The following is a 23,351-nucleotide window of genomic DNA, read 5'->3' as shown; positions in this document are numbered from 1 at the left end:
CAGTGACTTTTTTTTTTTTTTCTAGTAAGTTCAGACCTTTTGCCATTAAAAATTCTGCTGTTGCAAGAGATACTATCCAGCCCTCTGAGCTGCTCTGAAGGCACTGAGGCTGGAAGGTCTGCAGACACTGTGCACGGTACTGGGTGTTAGGTGCTGTAGTTTTTTTTTTTGAGATGGAGTCTCACACTGTCGCCTAGGCTGGAGTGCAGTGGTCCAAACTTGGTTCATTGCAACCTCTGCCTCCCGGGTTCACGCCATTCTTCTGCCTCAGCCTCCCAAGTAGCTGGGACTACAGGCGCGCACCAACATGCCTGGCTAATTTTTGTATTTTTTTTTTTTAGTAGAGATGGGGTTTCACCATATTGGCCAAGCTGGTCTCGAACTCCTGACCTTGTGATCCACCTGCCTTGGCCTCCCAAAGTGATGGGATTATAGGCATGAGCCATTGTGCCCAGCCTTTTTTTTTTTTGAGACAGAGTCTCGCTTTGTCACCCAGGCTGGAGTGCAGTGGCACGATCTTGGCTCATTGCAACCTCCGCCTCCCAGGTTCATGCAAGTCTCCTGCCTCAGCCTCCTGAGCAGCTGGGACCACAGGCTCCCGCCACCACGCCCGGCTAATTTTTGTATTTTTAGTAGAGACAGGGCTTCACTATATTGGCCAGGCTGATCTCGAACTCCTGACCTTGTGATCTGCCTGCCTCGGCCTCCCAAAGTGCTGGGATTACAGGCATGAGCCACCGCACCTGGCCTGTGTTAGGAGTTATCACTGAAGCACATGCCCAGTGCTGTGGGGCCATGGTGCAGGGGAAGTGGTTAATTCTGCTTCCGGCACTTGAAGAAGGCAACTTCAGACATGAGTCTTGAAGCAAAAAGTAGGCTTTTTTTCCTTAGATGAGAGCTCAGTGTCTTCTCTGGTTAAACTTTTCATGTGAATATTAGTGCCCCTGTTTGAAGGAACCACTCTGGGAAATAGAGAACTGCATGAGAAATGTGGTTTACCACAAAGATTCCCATCTGGCACCAGAGCTATGCTGAGGTTTGCCATTCAGGCAGAATAGAGACTGGCCTTCAGCCCTGCCTTAGGCTCTGCCCCCTTGGGCCAGTCCCTTTACATGGGCACTCTTACCAGTGGCCATAGTCCAGATGCTGCCGGATGATGGTGTGGGGCTGCACCGTCCCGTAGGCATCCACCTCAGGCATGTTCATGTCATCAATGAAATAGATGAGCTTCTTGTTGCCTGGAGGGCCGTAGTTTCTACCAGCCTTCTTTTCCAGAGGCTTCTCCAGGACAGCTGGGGAGACAGTGAGTCAGTGAGGGAAGGTGGCTCAAATCTCAGATGCCACCTGTAATGAGACAGCAAAGATGTCAAGGACAAGCAATTGTGCTGCCTGCATGTGTGCAAAAAACAGCAACGCAAAAGACAACGATAATAACAACCGCTGCTGCTCCCAGCAGGCATTCTACAGGACAGGAAAGTGAAAACTGAAATTACTAGGCAGTAATGGGGACTGAATACCTCACCACGTGGGCTGTGCTAAGTTTTTACCCATCTTAATTATCTCATTTAATCTTTATACCATAACTGTGAGATTAGTATTATCCTGTTTTACAGATGAGGAAACTGAGGCTCAAAAGAACTCAGTGACTTTACTAAGGCTGGATACAAATCACAGTGGTTAAACCTCAAAGACTATGCTTCTTCTGTCATACTTGTGGTCCCCAGTTTTCTTGGTTTATGTACTAAAAATGGAAAATATTTTTACAGTCCCAAGGCCAGGTACTCTACTCCAAAGAAGCTTATGAATAGTTGAATTCCTAGGTACAGTTGCCCTCTCTACTGAAGGCAGCAAAAATGCATAAAGGCTGCAGTTCCCCTTTCAGGGCTGGGTAGATGCCCTTTCCTCTCCGAGGCTATAAAAAGGCGTCAATGTATGTTTTGCCAACTGTGTTCCCAGAGAGTTCATCTCATGGGATTTTCCTTGGCGGGATGTAGTAAAAACAGCCTCAGAGAATTTTCCAGATGCTTCCAGTGTCAACAGTGTGGTGCCCTCCCCTGCTCTCAGGTTTCCTGGCTCTCTGTCTGAGCACCTTGGTGCCTTGACTCTCTTCTGGAGTGATTTCTTCAATTATCAAGCCAAAGAAAGGAATCTAACAGCAGTTTTCCAGCATGACAGGACTTGTTTAGAACAAACTTAAGTAATAGGGTGGAGATATATGTACTTTTTCCAGTAAAGCAATGAAATATTTATGAATTGCAAGAACCAACACTTCCCGTTACAGCTGGAAGCGCTAAGAATCATCTGATTTCTTCTCTTGAAAAACAAGTTTGTAAACAAGGAGAAAGTGTCAATAGACATATGAAGGTGACAGAGAGAAAGACAAGTTCCTTCAAGAAGCTCGAATATTCTAATTTTCTGGTCCTGAGTTAAATTAAATGTTTCAAATATGAATTAAATTTAAATTTAATTAGCATCCAATTAACATACACTATCAACCAATTAATCACACAACACCTTCTTCCCCCCTAAAGACATAACAACTATATGTGAGATCTGTCGACATGAAATATAATTAATGGGTTGACAAGGACATGCTTTTGAGAACAGTTCTTCTAATAGGAAATTCTCTCCTTAGAAAGAAAGACTTGCTTCTCCTCCTCCCAAGGCAATGATATTCAAATCAGCCCCTGGAATTAAGCAGACCCTGTAATTTGGGTTGATTAAGCTCTTTATGCTTTTAAAGGATCGTTGAGGAGAAAACCATGTCAGTTAGCAAGAACCATGTCAGTTAGCAAGAAGTGGCCGTGGAGCGCACGGGATTATCTCGTGGAGGATGGTACTAAGTTCTCCAGAGAAAGAAAGGGTCCGCCAGGAAAGACAGGCACATTGCAGACCCCTTCTTGGCCATGCTCTGCTCCATGTCACACCTAGGATGGAATTATAGCGATCTACTCTGTTTCCAGGCAGAACTGGAGGAGCAGAAGAGGGTCTGAGTTTCAGGAAAAGTGCTGATGTTGAAGGAGCTGAATGAACAAGACATGTAAAGAAATGTGACCCTCTTGCCACACTTCTGGGTTCTGACTGTTCTCAACAAGCCTGGAAACTCAAGCCCACACCTGGAGCCCGGGCCCAGGGTCATTTGTGCATTCTGACTGAATTTCTCCTCGAGACCTGCATGGAACAGCTTGGGGTTCAGTCTTTGGCCACACAGACCCGTGTCAGCTGCTGCACCAGAGTGAATGGTTTTATTCGTGCTGTTCTCTGGATACTATTGCACTGCCATCTTATACTTGAAGGGCAATTTAATTTTCTTCTTCTTCTTCTTCTTCTTCTTTGAGCTGGAGTTTCGCTTTTGTTGCCCAGGCTGGAGTGCAGTGGTGTGACCTTGGCTTACCGCAGCCTCTGCCTCCCGGGTTCAAGCGATTCTCCTGCCTCAGCCTCCCGAGTAGCTGGGATTACAGGCATGGAACACCACCTGGCTAATTTTGTGTTTTTAGTAGACGGGGTTTCTCCATGTTAGTCAGGCTGGTCTCGAACTCCTGACCTCAGGTGATCCGCCCACCTCAGCCTCCCAAAGTGCTGGGATTACACGCGTGAGTCACTGCGCCTGGCCTGTAATTTAATTTTCAAAGGGGCTTCCCATTTGTTATCACTTTTCGCCATCTCCACTGCTGCCCTCCTTGTCCATCTGCTCTCACCTGGTAACTACGAATCTTCCCAAATGGTCTCCCAGCTTTTGCCCTAGACTCCCTACACTATATTCTCAAAACAGCAGACAAGAATACCCTTGTAAAATGTAAATTGGATCATGCCCATCCCCTGTTTTATGCCCTCCAGTGGCATCCTGTCTCACTTGGAGCAAAAGCCAGTTTGTTGACTTTCACTAAACTTGTATCTTTGTTTTTCTCTCCTGTTCTCCTGCCCCAGCCACCGTGTTTCTTTTTTCCTTCCTTTTTTCCTTCCTTCCTTCCTTCCTTCCTTTCTTCCTTCCTTCCTTCCTTCCTTTCCTTCCTTCTCTTTCTTTTCTTTTTCTTTTCTTTTCTTTCCTTCTTTCTTTCTTTCTTTCTCTCTCTCTCTCTCTCTCTCTTTCTTTCTTTCTTTCTTTCTTTCTTTCTTTCTTTCTTTCTTTCTTTCTTTCTTTCTTTCTTTCTTTTCTTTCTTTCTTTTCTCTTTCTTTCTTTTTCTTTCTTCCTTTCCTTTCCCTTCTTTCTCTCTTTCTTTCTTTCTTTCCTTTCTCTTTCTTTCTCTCTCTCTCTTTTTCTTTCTTTCTTTTTGAGATGGAGTCTCACTCTGTTGCCCAGGCTGGAGTGCAGTGGCACTGTTTTGGCTCACTGCAACCTCCGTCTCCTGGGTTTACGCAATTCTCCTGCCTCAGCCTCCCGAGTAGTTGTTTCTGATTCATGAGTCACTCACTGCCCCAAGGCTTTGCTCTGGTTGTACCCCTTGCCTCGAATCCTCTTCTTCCACATGCCAGCACAGTTTGCTCCCTCACACCCATCAGGAGTTTATTTACCCAGGTGCTATTTTTCCAGTAAAGTCTTCCCCGGTATGCACCCTAAAATTTAAAGCCCCACCTGCTATTCTCTGCCCCAGCTTCATGTCTCTTTACATCACTTGTTACCACCTAATATCCTATATCTTTACTTATTATCTTGTGTATTGCCCCATCCATCCCCTTGAACACTAGAATCTAAACCCCATGAGGACAGGGATTTTACTGTTTGTCTCACTGTCATAACCTCTGGACCTAGGGTATTATCTAGCACATAGTATAGTGCTCGAAAATCACTTATTAAATGAATGAATGAATGAATGTATCTCATTATTATTACAAACCCCATGATATAGGTAAAGAAAGTCTTACTATTCCCCATTTGAAATTAAGGACATAGAGGCTAAGGCAGATTAAATACCTTGCTGGAATTAGAATCCAGGTTTTTAGATAGTAATTCCAAAGCTTCTCCATGTTACCCAGCAAGAGAGCCCTTGTAAGCCTTCGCTCCCACCCTCCTGGACAATTCTAGTCCCAGTGATTCCTCCAGGCCCTGAACTTTAGAGCAGTTCCTTCATTCACCACGAAGCATTACCAGTGAGTGAGTGCTTGACATGGATTATAGCACTGATCCTCACAGAGCCCTATCATGTATTATCATTGCCTCTTAAAAGTCTTTGAATACATGGTAAGACTGAGGCTTAGAGAAATTTAGTGATTTTATCCAAAGTCAAATAGCTACTAAGTATCAAAGCCAGGATTTTAACCCAGGTCCACCTGGCAATGAAACCTCACATAACCACTACTGCAATATTTACTTCTTTTGTTGTTGTTTTTTTTTTGAGATGGAGTTTCACTCTTGTTGCCTAGTTGGAATGCAATAGCGTGATCTTGGCTCAGTGCAACCTCTGCCTCCCAGGTTCAAGCAATTCTCCTGCCTCAGCCTTCCTGAGTAGCTGGGATTACAGGCATGCACCACCATGCCTGGCTAATTTTGTATTTTTGGTAGAGACAGGATTTCTCCATGTTGGTTAGGCTGGTCTCGAACTCCCAACCTCAGGTGATCTGCCTGCCTCGGCCTCCCACAGTGTTGGGATTACAGGAATGAGCCACTGCACCTGGCCTTCCTTACTTCTTAAACATTATAATGACATGGCTTCTGCCCTTGAAAATTATCAGTTTAGTCAACTCATTGCCCGCACCATATTTTTGACAGAGATCATTAGTAATTAATCATGTCTTATTTTGCATGGATATGATTTGCATACCTGTTTGAACCCTTTTCCTTTCATATTATTTAATTTTTCATGTGTTAAGACTTTTCAGTTATCTTGTAAGGGCTTTGCATTTATTCTTTCAAAAAATAACATACTTTGCATGATTATAAACATAATACATATTCATTTTAGAAAGATTAAAAAGCATAGAAAATTATAATAATGGAAGTGAAAATCACCCATAGTTCTATCAACTAGCTGTAAGTACTCTCTTTCAATATTTTGGTGTATTTTATTCTAGTCTGGTTTTTTTTTTTGCTTAGATTTTTTTTTTCTACACAATCAAAATTATACTGAATATACTACCTGTATTTTTTAATTTAATGTATTGTAAACCTCTTTATATGGTAATAAACATACTCCTAAAACATGATTTTAATTGCTGCATTGTGTTCCATAATTTGGATGTACCAAAATTTATGGAATTATTTTTCTATTGCCTGAAATACATGTTGCTTTCAATTTCATTATACTATATTTGAACTTTCCACGATTCCAAGTAGAATGTCGTGCTCACTAGATGACACATCTTTGATGATTTCACTTTTATTTCTGTCATGAACTGAAACGTTATTAGGTGGAAGAGAGCTGTCTGTCTGTAATAATTGTAAGCACAATGCTCCTTTGAGATTGGACATTTGATTAGATCTTTTAAGGTCCTGTCCAACTTTGTGGTTTATAATAAACAGGTTACAGAGATCCATTTTAGACAAAGTTTCAGACATCTGAGCTCCTATATAATTAGTGTAATTAAGCACTCAAATGTTTGTTGAGCTAATAATGCAAATCACAGCTGCATGGCAAGAGAATTCAGAACTGTGATAAGCTTGATCTTTGGCCTTCTCCCTGTACGCTAAAACTATAAGCCCATTGAAGCCTTAACTAAGCTCTTTGTTCCTACTTTTCTAAACTATCCTGCTTCTAAACTATCCTGTCTTGTGGGTCTCTATGAATTCTTTTGTTTTAAAAATTATTTATATTTTCAAAAAGAACAAGAAGAGACTTAAAGTCTTTAAAGAGACATGAAACAGACCAATTAAAATAAAGACTAAATAGGGATTGCTAAACAACACAGAATGAGAAGAAACTTAACTACATTAGTAATGTAGGATGACATAGTTACTGTAAACACATAAAAATTTATCTCACATTTTCCTTTATGAACTGCTTGCCTGAAAGCTCAGAACTAAATCTGTGTTTAATTACAATAACCTTGTCATCTCAGGTTACTGGTACAGAGTCATCTCCTCTTTCCTCTAAAAATTTTGCAGGCACCAAATTCCAGGAGGCATATATCACAGATACTTATAAAACAGGTATCAGGCTACAAAATGGTCTTCAACTGAGATTTTGCAGCAGGCATAAAAAGTAACTTAAACTTAAAGTTATCTTTTATTATAGTAACCCTCAACAAAACCCAAGGGCAGACCATTATATTGTAATTTAATGAAGGGAATGAAAGCGGTACAGCTAGGTTTGTGGAGTTCAGAGAAACTGCTGGAATGGAGAATGAACACAGATCTCTGTCTCTCTCGGCTTGAGGTGTCAGTGTTACGAACCTGTGGTTTGTGCATGTGCTACCCAGTAATAAACATTTTTCAGTGACTGATGGAAGGGCCTATTCTGTTGACTATCATAGAAAAAGATATCCATATGCTCTAGATATCAGAGGAGCGGAAGCAGAGTTGGCATTCTATTATGAAAATTAAGATGTATGACTTAAAAGTCTTATCAAAGTAGAAGGTCTTCATAGCTTCATGAAATAAGACTGCTTTGCTGTTAACTCATAGGGTGACTTTTAAGTAAGTCCTTAACACCTCTAAGCTTCATTTGATTAACTTGTAAAACTGGGGACTATGATCAGATCTGTGTTGGACACCATTCCAACCTCCTTCTCTTTAGCCAGTCTTCAGCTGGGGTGTCATGTGGCAGAGTTTTGAACATTAAGACATAGGCATAAATGTATAAAGTTCCTGGAGAGCTATCATGTCAGGACATGGGCACTATCTCCCCTACCCCCTTTTTTTTTTTTTTTTTTTTTTGATGCAGATGTGATAGCTGATGTAGCAGCCATTCTGCCACCTTGAAGGAGGAATATCTCAGCATTGGTATCACTGTTACTAACCTGATTAGCAACTGCCTGCCTGCAGAATTCCTGTCATGTGAAAAACAGAATCTCTATTTATGCCACTAATGTCAGATTTTCCACTACTTGCAGTCAAAAGCCATATTGAAATAGTCTCATAGGCTGGAGAGGATTAAATGAAGCAGGTGAGGAAAGCCCTTTGCACAAAGGTTGACCCATTGTAAACATTAAAGGGTGTGCTATCCACACTGTGAGCCGGCAGTATAGCCCCCAATGGCATCAAGGAGTTCTGAATCCGTGTTTAGAGAAGTACAATGGAGATTCCAGAACTGGATGTAGTGAAAGAGAGGAGAGAGGCAGGTATTATCAACCAGCTGCCTCCTCTAAAAAAGAACATCTGATTTTGAGAAAAATAGCATCTGATGGGCTGGCAGGATGATTGAGCTGCAAAAAGTCCCCTGAAGACCTCTAAGAATTGACTTGCTGGGTGGAGTTACTGTCTATTTGAAAGCTGGAATATTTCTCCCCAAAACATTATTTCTGTTTTAGCGTAGCTTGTGTTCAACTTATTTTTCAAGCAGAAAAGGTTTGCTTTTGTTGCTTTTTGTTTTTTGGCAGTTGGGGCTTAGAAATTATTGTTTGATATAGATTCTTAAATTTGAGAAGTAGGTTGTTAATATTATTATAATAACAGCTTCCATTTACAAAGCACTTATCATATGCTGGGAATCATTTTGAGTGTTTTACATACTTTATCTTACTATTCAAGAATGAAAAGAATGAACCGTTGATTCACTCAACAACATGGATACATCTCAAAATCATGCTGAGTGAAAGAAGCCAGGAAAAAAAGAGAGTGCACATTTCATGACTCCATTATACAAATTTCTAGAAAATGCAAACTAATTTATAGTGATAGAAAGCAGATCAGTGGTTGAAACAGGGCAGGTGGGCGGGGGTTGGGAGGAAGGGATTACAAAGGAACGTGAGGAAACGTTTGGAGGTGATGGTTATGTTCATTATTTCAATTATGATGATGCTTTCATGATGTATAAATATTTTGAAATGTATCAAATTGTACACCTTAAATATGTACAGTTTATTATATGTCAGTTATAACTCAATATAGCTTTTTTTTAGAAAAGAAAAAAATGTAAAAAGATTATGCTGCCTTTCAGTAGGAAAAAGGATAAATGAGCTGTGATTTATTCACACAATGGAATTCTATGCAGCAGTGAAAATAAATGAAATAGATCTGCATGTATTAAGACAATGATTAAAAAAGTAATGATATGGGTTGGCTGTGTGCCCGCCCTAATCTCATGTTGAATTGTAGCTCCCATAATCCCTACGTGTCCTACCTGCTGGGAGGTAATTGAATCATGGGGGTGGGTTTTCCTGTGCTGTTCTCATGATAGTGAATATGTCTCATGAGATTTGATGGCTTTCTAAAGGGCAGTTCCCCTGCACACGCGCTCTTGCCTGCCACCATGTGGGATGTGCCTTTGCTCCTCCTTTGCCTTCCACCGTGATTGTGAGGCTTCCCAGTCATATGGAACTGTGAGTCCATTAAATCTCTTTCCTTTGTAAATTACCCAGTCTCAGGTATATCTTTACAGCAGTGTGAGAATGGACTAATACAAGTAAGTTGCCAAAGAAAGGTATAGTATGGCATATTTGAGGTTTAAATATGCAACATTATGTATTTTATGGCTACATATTTGTTTCAAAAGTGTAAACTTGGAATAAGAGACATGTTGAGTTTAGTACTCTAGGTAATAAGGGACAGGAAGGAGAAAGGAGCGACAGGGGTGATGTATTAACTGTACTTGCTTTTATTCTATTTTATTTTATTTTGTGGCAGGGGTCTTACTCTGTCGCCCAGGCTGGAGTACAGTGGTGTGATCTCAGCTCACGGCAGCCTCAACCTCCCAGGTTTAAGCAATTCTCCTGCCTCTGCCTCCTGAGCAGCTGGGACTACAGGCACGCACCACCATGCCTGGCTAATTTTTTTGTGTATTTTTGGTAGAGACAGGGTTTCATCATGTTGGCCAGGCTGGTCTCGAACTCCTGACCTCAGGTGATCCACCCGCTTCAGCCTCCCAAAGTGCTGGGATTACAGGCAGAAGCCTCCATGCCCCGCCTATTAGCTGCATTCATAATGCTAAGTTCCATTTAGCATAACGCTAACACTTTAGCATCTGTTAAATCTGGATAGTGCTACACTGGCATCTGTTATATTATTTTCTGTACTTTTGTACATGTTTGAAATATTTTATAGTTAAATATAAAAGGTTTAAATAATTCTCTATCCCACCGTCAGCACCCAGTCAGTTTCCCTTGCCAGCGACAAGTGCTGTCTATGTTTCTTTTGTGTCTGTAGATTGTCTAAGTTTTTATATAGGCATAAATTATGTGTGTGTGTATATATTATACATATTTTAAAAAATCATATAAGTGAGTAAATTTTTATTTATTTCTTTTTAAACAAGATACAGTTTGGAGCATGCTATATATACTGTTCTGTATCTTCCTTTTCTCACTCAACAGCATTTTGGAAATAGTTCCAATTCAGTATTTACAGAATTTTCTCATTCTTTCGAACATTGTTTAATATTCTATCATACAGACAATTAGGCTGTTGCTCCCCTTTTACCATTACAGACACATTATAAACATAAATTTGCACATCTGTCTGGGTGTGCTAACTGTCCTTTCAAGCAGACTATGCCACCTCACATCCAACTTTTTCTTAAATACACACGGTCTTAAGTGCAAATAACGATTAAGACACTGGGCTGCAAAATGAGTAACGGGTTCACAAAGGAGGTGCAACAGTTTGCCTCTTCATTGAATGATACTAGAGCAGCTGTCTTTTGAGTGTACGTATCTCTCTTACATTCAGCTGATTCTCCAAATCCCTGTTTGATACCTGGTTTCTAGCTGTCACTTTTTAAATCGTTGGTAACACCCTTTCTCCTGCCATGTTGTTGCTCTTAAAATGTTTTAGGCTGAGAAGCCCAAATAATCAAGATTGCTTGCACTGTGCATAAGGCAAGAGGAAGGAAGTTTCCATAAGGGAATAAAAGGGAATACAGCATTTTTCAGAGTTAAGGGTCTGAGCTTTATTGCATGAATGTTGTTACATATATGCTGCTACTCTGGGCTTCAGATGACTCCCCAGTTCCTGGTTGCCTCTGGACAGGAGAGGTTAGAGAACAGTAGCTTTCTCTATCCCTTAGGGTGTGAGGAGGGATGGCTTCAAGGTCTAACGTTACCAACAGGCCATTAGGGAATTAACAAGAAACAGAAAGTGTTGGGTTTTGGTGAATGCTCAGCTACAATGAGAGCCAGTTTTCATCCTGGTTCTATGTAACAGCGTTTTGAGATTTATTTGTAGTCACAGCTACTGGGGAGGCTGAGGCAGGAGAATCGCTTGAACCTAGGAGGCAGAGGATACAATGAACCAAGATTACACCACTGCACTCCAGCCTGGGCGACAGAGCGAGACTGTCTCAAGAAAGAAAAAAGGAATTCTCTGTGTTCTAACAGGAGGGAAGGAGAAAGCCCTCTAGGTGAGAGATCCAGAGTGAGAATGACAGGTCAGGGCAGTGTGAGAAACTCATCTTCTCTTCCTTGATTCCAAATGTTTACCCTCTATTTAAAGGATATTTAAAAAATATTATAATACCTCTTTAATAGAATTAAATCACTTTTTCTGTTTAATTTTATTAAATCATTAATTGTAATAATTTTAGAAGAAATTATTGAATGTATTCTATTTAATAAAATTAAATAGAAAATCATTTACATAGAAAAATCAATTAAATAGAAAATCATTCCTCTGGAATACCTGAATAGTACTACTAATGATAATAGTAATCATGTTGAATATTTATTGCAGTTTTCAAAGTAGTTTCTTAGCAGGGAAGCAGTATAGCCTAGTGGTTAAGAGCACAGGCTCTGAAGTCAGACTCTCTGGAACCCTGGCACCCCCACTTACTGTGTGTCATAGGGTAGCTTGTTTAACTTCTCTGTGCCTTAGTTTTCTCATGCATAAAATGAAGGTAATACAAATTCTTATTCACAGAGCTGTACAAGATTAAAGAAGTAAAAAAAAAAAAAAGAAAGAAAAGAAAAGTGTAAAAGTCTAAGTCAGATTCACACTCCTGATAAGTCTTTGAGAAATGTCAGTTGTTGTTGTTGCTATTATTAGTAGTAGTAGTAGTATTAATATTAGTAATGTACTTGTCACAGTAATAAGAATTGAGGTAAATGGGCAGAGCTGGTAATCTGATCAGTTGTTGGACTCGAGGCTTGCAAATAAGGGTAGATATTTGAATAAGAAAGAGGAATTCTATGAGGCAGATGGTGAAGTGCTAAGATTTAAATTAGCCAGACAGGTGAAGTCTGCTTAAGGTCACGGCCAGGTGCTGATGCGATGTCTTCGACCTTGATGGAAGGTTATGATGTGATGATGCTGAGGCCTCATGGAGGAAAGATTAAGCCAGTGGTTTATTTGAGCTGATTATTGAAACCAAGGGAATTGTGCAAGCTGGTTGTAAAACATGATCATTATTAAAAAATAAATTAGGCCAATCGCAGTGGCTCAAGCCTGTAATCCCAAGACTTTGGGAGGCCAAGGCGGGCGGATCACCTGAGTTCAGGAGTTTGAGACCAGCCTGGCCAACATGGTGAAACCCCATCTCTCCTAAAAATCCAAAAATTAGCCCGGTGTCTTGGCAGGCGCCTGAAATCCCAGCTACTTGGGAGGCTGAGACAAGAGAATTGCTTGAACCTGGGAGGCAGAGGTTGCAGTGAGCCAGGATCACGCCACAGAACTCCAGCCTGGGTGAGAAACAGTGAAACTCCATCTCAAAAATAAACAAATAAATAAATAAATATAGACAAACGTATAATTAAGTAAATTATATTGAAAATCATGGTAATAAATATTCAAAACTCATCACATCTTAATTATTTTATGACATTTACTCTCATGTGTATACTGGAGGTTATTTTCATCCATTGTATCTGTAAAGTGGAAATGCTTATAATGGTGTGCTACTGTGTATCTCTTCCTGACTCCTTGTTCACTGACATTGCATTGGTAGTTTACAATTGGCCGAGGTGGGAGTATTTACAACACGGAAATTGGCAAACACTACAATCCAGGACTTGATTTGTTTTGTAGACTTGTGAAAATAATAAGGAAAATGTTAACAATTCAGATTATCCTTAAAAGTGTGTCATGCTTGTTGCTGCAACATTGTGAAGAGCACAAAAAGTGGACAATTTTTTCAGTATTTGAATAGAGGATGTTTACATCTTTGACAAACTAGTAAAGTTCTGATGTAAATCTTTGTTGTTTCGTTTTGTCTTACTTGTTAATATTCATGTCTGAACTACAGTCAGTTGCTGGGTTGGGATTGGTTCAGCAGCAGATGTAGTCCAGAGGTGAGTTTGAAATAGGTGAAGAAGTCTCTGGCACTGAAGGGCGGGTGGGGGGAAGCCTGAGCCTCTGTCCACATGCTCGAGGCACCTAGCTGCTCTGAGGGGCGGAGAGCAGAGGCGGTTCTCCCCACCATCAGCATTTTGAGTTGGCTGGACCTGAATCCTACAAGAGCTGGACTCCTACAAAAACTGTGCAGAAAGGATTCCCCCGGGGGCAAAGTAGACTGTTAGCGGGGGCAACGCCGCAGGCCGACTCCGGGGTTTACACCAGGCAGGGATGGCAGAAGGACTTGGTAAAATGGTCAAGGCAGAGAAAGTGGTGGTGCACACAAAGCCTGCTTTGCAAGTCTGCTGGCCTAAGGCCTGGGTGATGTAGCGGATAACAAGAGTGCCAGGTTCACTTTTCACGTTATAAGCTATGGCTCCTAACTTACCCATCTGCAAACAGCTCACATCTAGGTGTGGGGAGGCACTGCAGTGTCAGCTGGGAAATTCAGACCAAGTAACAGAGTGGGACAAGGTTGTCGGTGTTTGGGAAGTAACAGCAGGGTTTCTCCCCAGCCCTGCCTCTCCCCTCATTTTGTTGAAAGAATGGCTTGGAAGCTTCTCCAGAACAAAGTTGTTTTTAGTCAATGTGTTGTTTCCATGAAAAAGGAGAGTTTTTGTGTTGTAAATGAATTAAGCGGAGAGAGACTCTGGCAAGAGGAAAACATCACCCATGTCTATTTGGGAGCTCTGTGTGTCAACACCGGGAAAAGCAAGCCCCAGGTGGAGTCAGAAGACTGGATGTGTCATGCCTGCCTCGCCACTTGGTGGTGACTTTGGGCAATCACATCCTTTTACCTGAGCCTCAGTTTCCCCATCCATAATAAGAGAGACGAATTAAATGATCTCTAGAGACACTTTCAGTGCCAGAAGCCTGCAAGTTCTTGCAAATCTCTCCATGGCTTGTAGCTGTCTTTGTCATCAAGGTGCTGAACTGCTCTGTGTTGAACACCTTGCTCTTGAGGAATTTAACAGGCCAGGGAGGAATGTAGAAAGAAAGACCAGAAGCGGAGCTAAGGGGTCCTGGAGGAGCCAGAAAGAGGCATGTGGGGAGAGGTGAGAAGGGGCATGTGGGAGGAAGTGCACAGTGCTGGGGTATGCAGAAGTCCGGCCAGGCAGGCACCTGAAGCTCGGCTTCAGCTCTGTGTCAGGTGATACGGCCACCACACACCCCCCACCCCAGGTGCCCTGGGCTGCTTACCCTGCAGCATTGCTGACGTGGTGTAGTAGTTGAATGGCACGTTTTTCACCAGGTATGCCTCGGGGTCGAGGCTGGCCAGCTTAGCTCTCACCAGCACCGACTTGCCAGTGCCAGCTGTGCCCACCAGCATGACAGGCCGCCGCCGCGCCATCAGCCGCTCCATGAAGTAGCACACACGGATGGTCTCACTCGTGTGCACCAAACATGCCTGGAACAGGAGCACAATAAACCTGCCAAGGGAGGGTTCCAGGGAGAAACAGATGTACCACCAATGTTCCAAAGCATTTCAGAAGAGCGGGTATGGAGCTCCCCAAATCAACACAGGTCAGGAGTATCTTCCCTGATATTCACAGTGGGACCATCCCACAGACTCGCTCTCTGGGCTCCCTGCAGTTGGGCAGAGAGCTTCCCCACTCTCCTCTACCACCCGGGCCTCTTTCTCTGTGGCCTCTCTAATGCATTTTAAAATCTTCTGCCCCTGCCATTTCCTCCTCTCTTGAGGAAATGTCCTGGCCTTTAGGAGAATCTGTGACTTCATTACGCCTATCATCTCCCTGCAAAGTCATGGAGCTGGGGATGACTAGTTCCTAGCAAGGACAAATGCTCAGATGCCCATGCGTGGCTGCTACTGGAGCCACTGCAGATCCTTGAGGGTAACTGCACGCACGCCCTGGGCCGCTCAGCCGCACTCACCTGCAAGGGCATCTCAGGGTCAAATTCAAACTGGGGGATGAGCTTGGACCAAGGCTCGAATTTCTTGGTCTCTGGGTCGATGTAATAGTCAAAGATGGTTCCTTGGGCAGGAAACTTGACTGTTTTGAACTCAGTCAGCCACCATTTGCTGAACTCTGCCCGGTAGTCCACAAGCTGTAAAAACAAAGACAGTCAGGGGACAAGGTCCTCCAGAACTCAAGAAGCCCACACAGGAGGCCACAGCATAAGATAGAAGGTCAGGGCAGGATAATGTGCTCCTCCCTGTGGGGGCCTGCCGGATAGACCAGCTTCTCCAGGAAGGCAGTGCTGCCCTGGGGGTCAATCCTGACCAGGCCCAGCTATGCAGGGGGCACGCACAGGCATCCTTGCTGACCACGCAGCTGAGCCAGCCTGATCCCTGCCATGTCTTATGGTCATTGAAGGGTGGAGAGGGTTGAGGGAGGGAGGTGGAAGAACATGGGGGAGAATCAAGAACTCCTGGAGAGAGAGATTGGTCCCATTCTTTGATGCCTGAGATTCTCTGCAGTTCCCAGGATGGCAGCCTGAGGTTGGAGTGGAATGGTGACTCTTGACACGTGGGGCACAGAGCGTTGGAGTGAGAAGAGCCTCAGAAGGGTATGGGTGTCAGGTAGGTAACCACGGGCAAGTCCTTCTTTCTATGCCTCAATCTCCTCAACTGTAAAATGAGGTTTCTAGAAAGATTTCCAAGGTTCTTGTAAGAGCTAAAATCCTAGAATCTAGGAGCAGTGGGAGAGACAGAGCTGTACTGGTGTAGTACAGGAGGAATAGCTACAGGCATATAATTTGCGTGCATGCCTATTAGACAATGGGCCTGTTACACATGGGGCTGTGCACCCAGTGTACTCAAACCATCTTATTGTGTCCAAGCAAACGTGCACACACACACACACTACACACACACACACACACACACACACTCAGACCCAAAACATACCCATTGCTACTGGCAACTCTCTGGGAGGGCAAACCCACTCTTTAAACATACTGAACTAAGGAAAATCCTAAAAGAAAAAAAAGTCCCATATTGGACATTTTAGAAAATATTCGACTGGGCGTGGTGGCTCACGCCTGTAATCCCAGCACTTTGGGAGGCCAAGGCGGGCGGATCACAAGGTCAGGAGATGGAAACCATTCTGGCTAATACGGTGAAACCCCGTCTCTACTAAAAATACTAAAAAATTAGCCGGGTGTTGTGACTGGCGCCTGTAGTCCCAGCTACTCGGGAGGCTGAGGCAGGAGAATGGTGTGAACCCAGGAGGTGGAGTTTGCAGTGAGCTGAAATCGTGCCACTGCACTCCAGCCTGGGCGACAGAGTGAGACGCTGTCTCAAAAACAGAAAAAAAAAAAAAAAAAAAGAGAGAGAGAGAGAGAGAGAAAATACTCATGGAGGGCAGGACAAAGACAGAGTTCAAACGCTGAACAGACCAGGGAGATGGGCACATGGTAACAACTACGAACTCCGAAAAAAGGGCATTCCTCATTTTGCTATCTGTTAAGTAAATAGAATTGAAGTCTTTTGCTTTAAAATGACAGTGGAAATGGGTGGTAAGATAAGAAAAGATTTGTTTGATGTTCTGATTCTGATTTGAATTTAGATCAAGGGGACGTTAAAACTTCTCAATATTGTTCTCTGGAACCAGAAGCCTAGAGTAAACTCCCATTCTTAACTCCTATATAATACGCTTCAAGACCTTCAACTTTCTACAAAAACCAGATTTTAGGTTTCTATGGAAACTCTGAAATGAAGGCTACCTCTAGAAGGAAGTGTGGGTCTTCTCCTTTCCTCACTCCCGATGCTGCCTTGAGATGCCCGGCAATTTCTCAGCTAAGCCCTTGGCTGGGCCATACCGACATTGTCTCACCTTCCTGTAAGCTAGTGCTTGACCGCACCTTGTACTATAATTGGACACTGTAAAATCAAGGTGACCTCTGCTGGGCCAGTCCAATGGTCCTTTCTTTTACTTTTTCTTTTTTCTTTTTTTGAGACGGAGTCTCGCTCTGTCGCCCAGGCTGGAGTGCAGTGGCGTGATCTCTGCTCACGGCAACCTCCGCCTTCCGGGTTCAAGCAGTTCTCTGCCTCAGCCTCCCGAGCAGCTGGGACTACAGGCGCCCACCACCATGCCCAAGCCCGGCTAACTTTTTATATTTTTAGTAGAGACGGGGTTTCACCATATTGTCTAGGCGGGTCTTGAACTATGGACCTCGTGATCCACCTGTCTTGGTCTCCCAAAGTGCCGGGATTACAGGTGTGAGCCCCTGCATCTGGCCCAATGATCTGTTCTTAATTCCACTCCACAGTATCTCTTCAACATGGTCCCTTCTGAAATCCCCATCTCCCTTGGGCTCTGATGGTTCACTCTTTTCTCTCTGCCCTTTAACCTGGAGGACATGAGGACTTTACTGGCATACTGTCGTAGAGTTGGGAACCTAGTGTTACTTCGCTTCATTTTCACAATGCTATGGGTTATCCTGGTTACTTAAAATTATTCCTGTTTTATGAAGTGGGGGTTTTATGAAAAGACAGAATTGGGAGTTGAACTCAGGTTGTCAGTCTCACAATCTGGTGTTTTCTCTACCTCATGTTTCCGAGAGATTGTTTTTGTAGTTCTGTTCTGCTTTTATGACAGTTTTTTCAATGTAAGCACCATTGGTGTTCCTGATGTGAATATGTTGGCCAAATTCCTACCTTCCTATTTACAGCACTACTTTTGGTGTTCAGCTTTAATGCAGGCTGTGTAGGGGTCTGGGATGTGCCCTGCTGCTAAAAGCTTTCTCCCTTGTCCTCTCTCCAGGTTGCCGGCAGGGCTGTCGATTACTTCAAGTGCTCCAGTGCCCAGGACGCCTGGAGGGATGCTTTCTCTGGGGCTTTTAAAAGGCTTGAGGGGATTTAAATTTTTATACCCAGAGTTAGAAAAATTGATCACATATTTTCATCCTGATACCCCACTGCCTGCTCAGCATCAATACGAGAGAGAAGCCCAGCGGTCGCTGTCTGACATTTTGCCAGCCCCAGGTCAGGGACTGCATTTGATGGGGAGTAATAACCTATGCATTTGGGATCTCTGTGCAGTTCAGCCAGGTCTCATCCATCCTGCTGAAATCTCTGCATCTTTGCCTCAAAGGGGAAACGTAAAGCTGTCAAAGAAGTAGTCCACAGAGAAGCTCCAAAGACTACAGAAAGACAGCAGAAAATTTTCAGATGTCAAATTCCTGGTTCATGTATCCTCCTGTCCTTGGAGATTTCCCTTTCTGCCTCCAGGGCATCCGGCTCTGGGGAGGGGGGTAGAGAAAGGCACACTTCCTGAGAGCCTGCAAGAGCTGCTTTCTGAATTTTGAGCACCAAAGAACACATCACGGAGTGATGGTTGGTAGGACGGATGTTAACAACCAGGGCCCTTGAAAATGAAAAAGAAGTTAATTGCTAATTCTTTTGTGTCCAAGTTCACTTTCATTTTGGAGTTCTAGAACATGATTTTGCCTGGGGAGGCTGAAACTTTCTACCTTTCTTTGAAAGAGGCTCACAATCAATCCAGACTGAAAAGGGTAAATCATAACTTTCTAACAATTACAGCTCGGTCTGATCCCCTGTTGCAAGAGAGGCAGCAGATACTTGCTATGGAACTGAATATTTTTACTAGAAGAATATTAATAACAAACACCCATGGGTTGTGCTAAGTACCTTGCATAGATTCATGCTGAGTGATTAGAACAGTATGCATTCAATTTAATCCTCACCACCCTCCTAGGAGCTGGGTACCCCTATCATTATCCTTTGTGAACATGGCGAGAGTAAGGTAGAGAGAGGTTAAGTTACTTGCCTAAGGTTCCCCAGATAATAGGGGCAGAGTTACAGTTCAAATCCACAGTTCATGTTCTTTTTTATTTTTTGCTTTTCTCATTGATTTTTAAAAATCACTTTATGGTGGTATGACTGATATACAAAAAGCTGTACATATTTAACCCATACGATGTGATGAGTTTAGAATATACTTGTGAAACCATCACCACAGTCTATGCATAAACCTCCATATCACCTTCAAAGTTCCCTTCCATGCTTTTGTTTATCATTGTTACTATTATTGTTATTGTTGTTTTGCACTAAGAACATTTGATGTAAGATTTATCTTCCCTCTTAGAAATCTTTCTTTTTTCTTTTTTTTTTTTCAAGAAAAAGGAAATCTTTCCATTTGCAACAACGTGATGAACCTGGAGGTTGTCATGCTAGGTGAAATAAGCCAGGCACGGAAGAACAAATCTGACATGATTCCACTTACAAGATGCAGCTAAAATAGTCAATTCACAGAAGTGGAGAGAGGAATTGAGGTTGCCAGTGGCTGGGGGAGGAAGCAATGGGAGGTATAGGTCAAAAGGTACAAAGTTTTGGTTATAAAAATGATTAAGTCCAAGATGAATAAATCTTCTGTACAGGAAAGTTCCTATAGTAACAATACTCTATTGTATACTTAAAATTTGCTAACACAGTCCATGTTCTTAACTGCCATACAATATTGCATAAGAGCTAGCATCAGTTTATAAGAGACTGGTTTGCATAATATTGAATGTTTTTCTTTCTAGATAAAATATCTTGTATTTGGAGAAAAATAAGTAAAGAAAAAGGCTAGAAATACTAGAAGGGTGAGGGGATAGGATGCAAAGATATTCCAAACCACATATCCCTTCTTCCAATCAACATGAGACTATAGCAGTCAACAGTATGAGATAAATTCCACTTTGGTTTTCCAATCCTAGATGCTAACTAGACTTTGGTCCAACCTTCTCTGGACAGCTTTGAGTTTCATGGATATGGAGATATGATGGTTAACTCTGGCCTGGTAGGGAGTGGTACATCCTCGTTCTAGAGGTTTTTAAGAAAACTGAAGGGTTTCCTTCCACTCAAGCTTCCAGAGCACAGCCTCCTTCCACCCCTTTCTCCACAAACACACCACGTGGCAAAGTAGTGCATATATACCAGCAGTTGCTCAAACTCAAACACTGTATAAGTTCCCAAGAAATCAAAGGTATGTTCAGTAGCTCAAAAAGGAAAAGCTCTGAACACACCATGACCTCATGTATCTCACCCTATGAGGGCTTGCTAGGGGGACTGATGTCTTTAGCAGAGTAATAGGTAGGTGACTAAATAGTTTGCTGTCCTGTCTTCCAAATCTTTGCTAAAGGATCATTTTTTGCTGCTACAGACTTCAACATGGGTGTTGAACTCAACATATTTCCTTACCTGATCCTGGACCATTGCTCCGCCAAAAGCCCAGATGGCAGCAAACACAAAATAGTGCTCATAAATTTCCTTAGGGCAGTCTGCAGGGATGTCCTCCGTGGTCAGGAGACATTCCAGAAGGTGACACACCATCTGAACCATGCTCTGCTCTGGGATGGGAATGATTTTCTTAAACCTGCAAAGAGAGACCCGAGGGGATCTGAAACACAGTGGATATTCCATTCTGGTGGTGCTGTTGGACAGCTATGGAACCACTCAGTTTCAGCAGACTCATGGCCTGTCAAGTTCTTTGGGATTACTGACGACCAAAGCGCCACTTAAGCCTTTATTCTCATCAGCTGTTCTTGTGCCAGCTTCCTTTGTAAGGAAGTAAGGGCCCAGAGCTCTCCTGAGGACTTTCTCATCTCCTTTCCTTTGACACCCTCTCCCTGTGCACTTCTCTTTCTGTTGATGATCCCCTCTCAGTCCCTGGGAAACCCAGGTGTTTGCAACAAGGAAAAACCACTTTTTCGCTCGTTTCACAATTTCTGCAACTGTCAAAAAGCGCCTAAACTGTAATCCCAGCACTTTGGGAGGCTGAGGCGAGAGGTTCACGAGGTCAGGAGGTCGAGACCATCCTGGCTAACAGGTGAAACCCTGTCTCTGCTAAAAATACAAAAAATTAGCTGGGCGCGGTGGCGGGTGCCTGTAGTCCCAGCTACTCAGGAGGCTTAGGCAGGAGAATGGCGTGAACCTGGGAGGCAGAGCTTGCAGTGAGCCGAGATTGTACCACTGCATTTCAGCCTGGGTGACAGAGTGAGACTCCGTCAAAAAAAAAAAAAAAAAAAAAAAAAAAAAAAAGCACCTAAAGAGGCACTTTGGGTGCAGTTCTGAGGTTTGCCCTTTTACCTCTTCACCTCAGAAGTTTCCTTCCATTGAAAACACCAAAAAGACTTTTTCTGGGGTTGGGATCTTATCTGGGAAGTAGAGTGGACCAGGACAGATGGTTATTTTATACAATCATGATGAACTGAATGGAGTTCTTCAACTGAAAGTACACCTCTGTTACCCTGCCCTGGCCTGGTGTTTGCACTTTTAATCTTGGCTTTAGAGGCCTCAATTGAAAGGCAGATATCAAGAGATGCGCAAAAGACATCCTATGCCCCGTGCAGCAGGAGCATGCACAAGCTCACGCACACATACTTTCCTTTCCATGGGTACCCTCAACATACCACATATCTGCAAAGTACACAACGTACCCCCCCACTCAGCCCACATCGCCACCTCCCACAGGATGACGTGTTCACAGGCAGCCTGGAGGCAGAGTCCATTTTCATAACATATATGGCACTGTCAATGGGCACCTTAACAGTCATTTGCCAGCACTGAACCTCAGAGTTGCACGGCACACCATTCACTTTTTAGCATTTGTGCTGGTTTTGAATCCAGTTGCAATTCTTACAACAAATGCTATGATGTTTTTAGAGTCTGATAGTCTAGGTATTACTTCCATGAGTGATGAGAAGAGTGACTCCTCGATGGGTGTTCCCTCATTTGTTTGATGTGTATTTGTAACAGACGGATACAACACAACTCTCTCAGGCTCAGTGCTGGATAAGCCTGAGAGGATAACAAAGAGGATAGGTGCCAATTGCCCTTCTGGTCCAAACACAGATTCCAGACAACTCGCAGAGGGTTTTGCAACCCTGGCTTCTCACCCTCTCAAGAGCACAGAGGACAAAGCGGGAGATGCTGGAAGGCCTGGAAATTAGCATTCAGAATACTAGAGAGAGCTCTGGGTAGGCAACAAGTGTCCCCTCCTGCACAGGGAAGGTAGCTGCTTTCCCCTAACAGCCAGGGAAAGGGGCTTCAGTAGGATTACTCCGAGTTGGTGAAGGACCCTTGCCTGGAAAACCCCCGAGAGTTGCTGATCTCCCAGTGGAGAGTGGGGAGGTCCCTTGCGGGTGCAGCCTGTGCTCCAGTTCGTCAAAGCAGAGAAGGGGCAAGCATCTCCTGGAATCCAGTTGTGGACTGTGTGCAGCAGGGGTTGTCTGAGTGCTGGCTAAGGGATAAGGTGAGTCAGATGGGGTTTGTGTAGGAGCAGGACCTGACTGGCTAGAGAAGCAGTTACTTTCTTCCAGAATAACAGATGAAAGATTTCCAGTGATGGGGAGGAGCCAAGGAGCTCCCAAAAATTACCAAAGAGAAGAAGTCGGATTTCAAGATCTGTCACAGTTGGGGCAACCAACTAAGGCCGCACCAGTTGCAGTCAGGTAAGACTTCTCCTGCCCCTTCCCCTCTTCTCTCCACCCCTCTTTTATGCCGAGGGGTCAGAAGTCATAGCTAGGGAGTAGGTCACTGGCAGAGAAAGGAGAGAAGTCAAAAACACGCCCCTTTCCCATTGCAGTCCTGAGCTGAGGCGGGTGGGGCAGAAGCCTCCATCATGAATGGAGTTTGTTTCTTTATATTTTCACTGGACTAACACACACGTGTATGTATGACTGTGTGACTAGAAGTGATCAGATGCCTTTTTATCTGAAAAGTCATACAGAAAAGTCATAGACCTTGACCTAGATCTCACGCAGGGGCAGGAGAAGAACTAGTCACATATAATGGTTTTAAAGGAACAGTAGGAAATAAAATAAAGCTGTTTTATAATTGCCCCTTATGGGCCTGCTTATTTAATAAGAAGTTATTATCTGTTGACATGACATGGCTTTGTAGTGACAGGGCCACATGAAGTGGGCATTACAACACTGTGACTGCATAAAATAGAAGGAAGGCTTTAAAGCAAGTGTCTGTTACTAACTGGCTATGATGCCAGGGGAGCATCGTGGAGCCACAGCTCC

At 43.3% G+C, this 23,351-nt stretch overlaps 1 protein-coding gene across 1 annotated transcript in view; it reads right to left on the bottom strand.

Moving 5' to 3' along the window:
* The window catches only part of DNAH9 (dynein axonemal heavy chain 9), a 372,533-nt gene that overhangs the window by 181,246 nt on the left and 167,936 nt on the right, over positions 1–23,351 (bottom strand). The window contains exons 36-39 of the mRNA XM_008010391.3: positions 20,524–20,698; positions 15,249–15,422; positions 14,556–14,763; positions 1,127–1,292 (exon numbers count right to left, since the gene is read on the bottom strand). Coding sequence (XP_008008582.3) covers positions 1,127–1,292; positions 14,556–14,763; positions 15,249–15,422; positions 20,524–20,698 — 723 coding nt within the window. The remainder of the gene's footprint in view (positions 1–1,126; positions 1,293–14,555; positions 14,764–15,248; positions 15,423–20,523; positions 20,699–23,351) is intronic.

Source organism: Chlorocebus sabaeus, chromosome 16 (assembly GCF_047675955.1).
Source record: "Chlorocebus sabaeus isolate Y175 chromosome 16, mChlSab1.0.hap1, whole genome shotgun sequence".
NCBI classification, from domain to species: domain Eukaryota; kingdom Metazoa; phylum Chordata; class Mammalia; order Primates; family Cercopithecidae; genus Chlorocebus; species Chlorocebus sabaeus.
The sequence above is the reverse complement of the archived record's forward strand: the minus strand, read 5'-3'. Positions and strand labels throughout refer to the sequence as shown.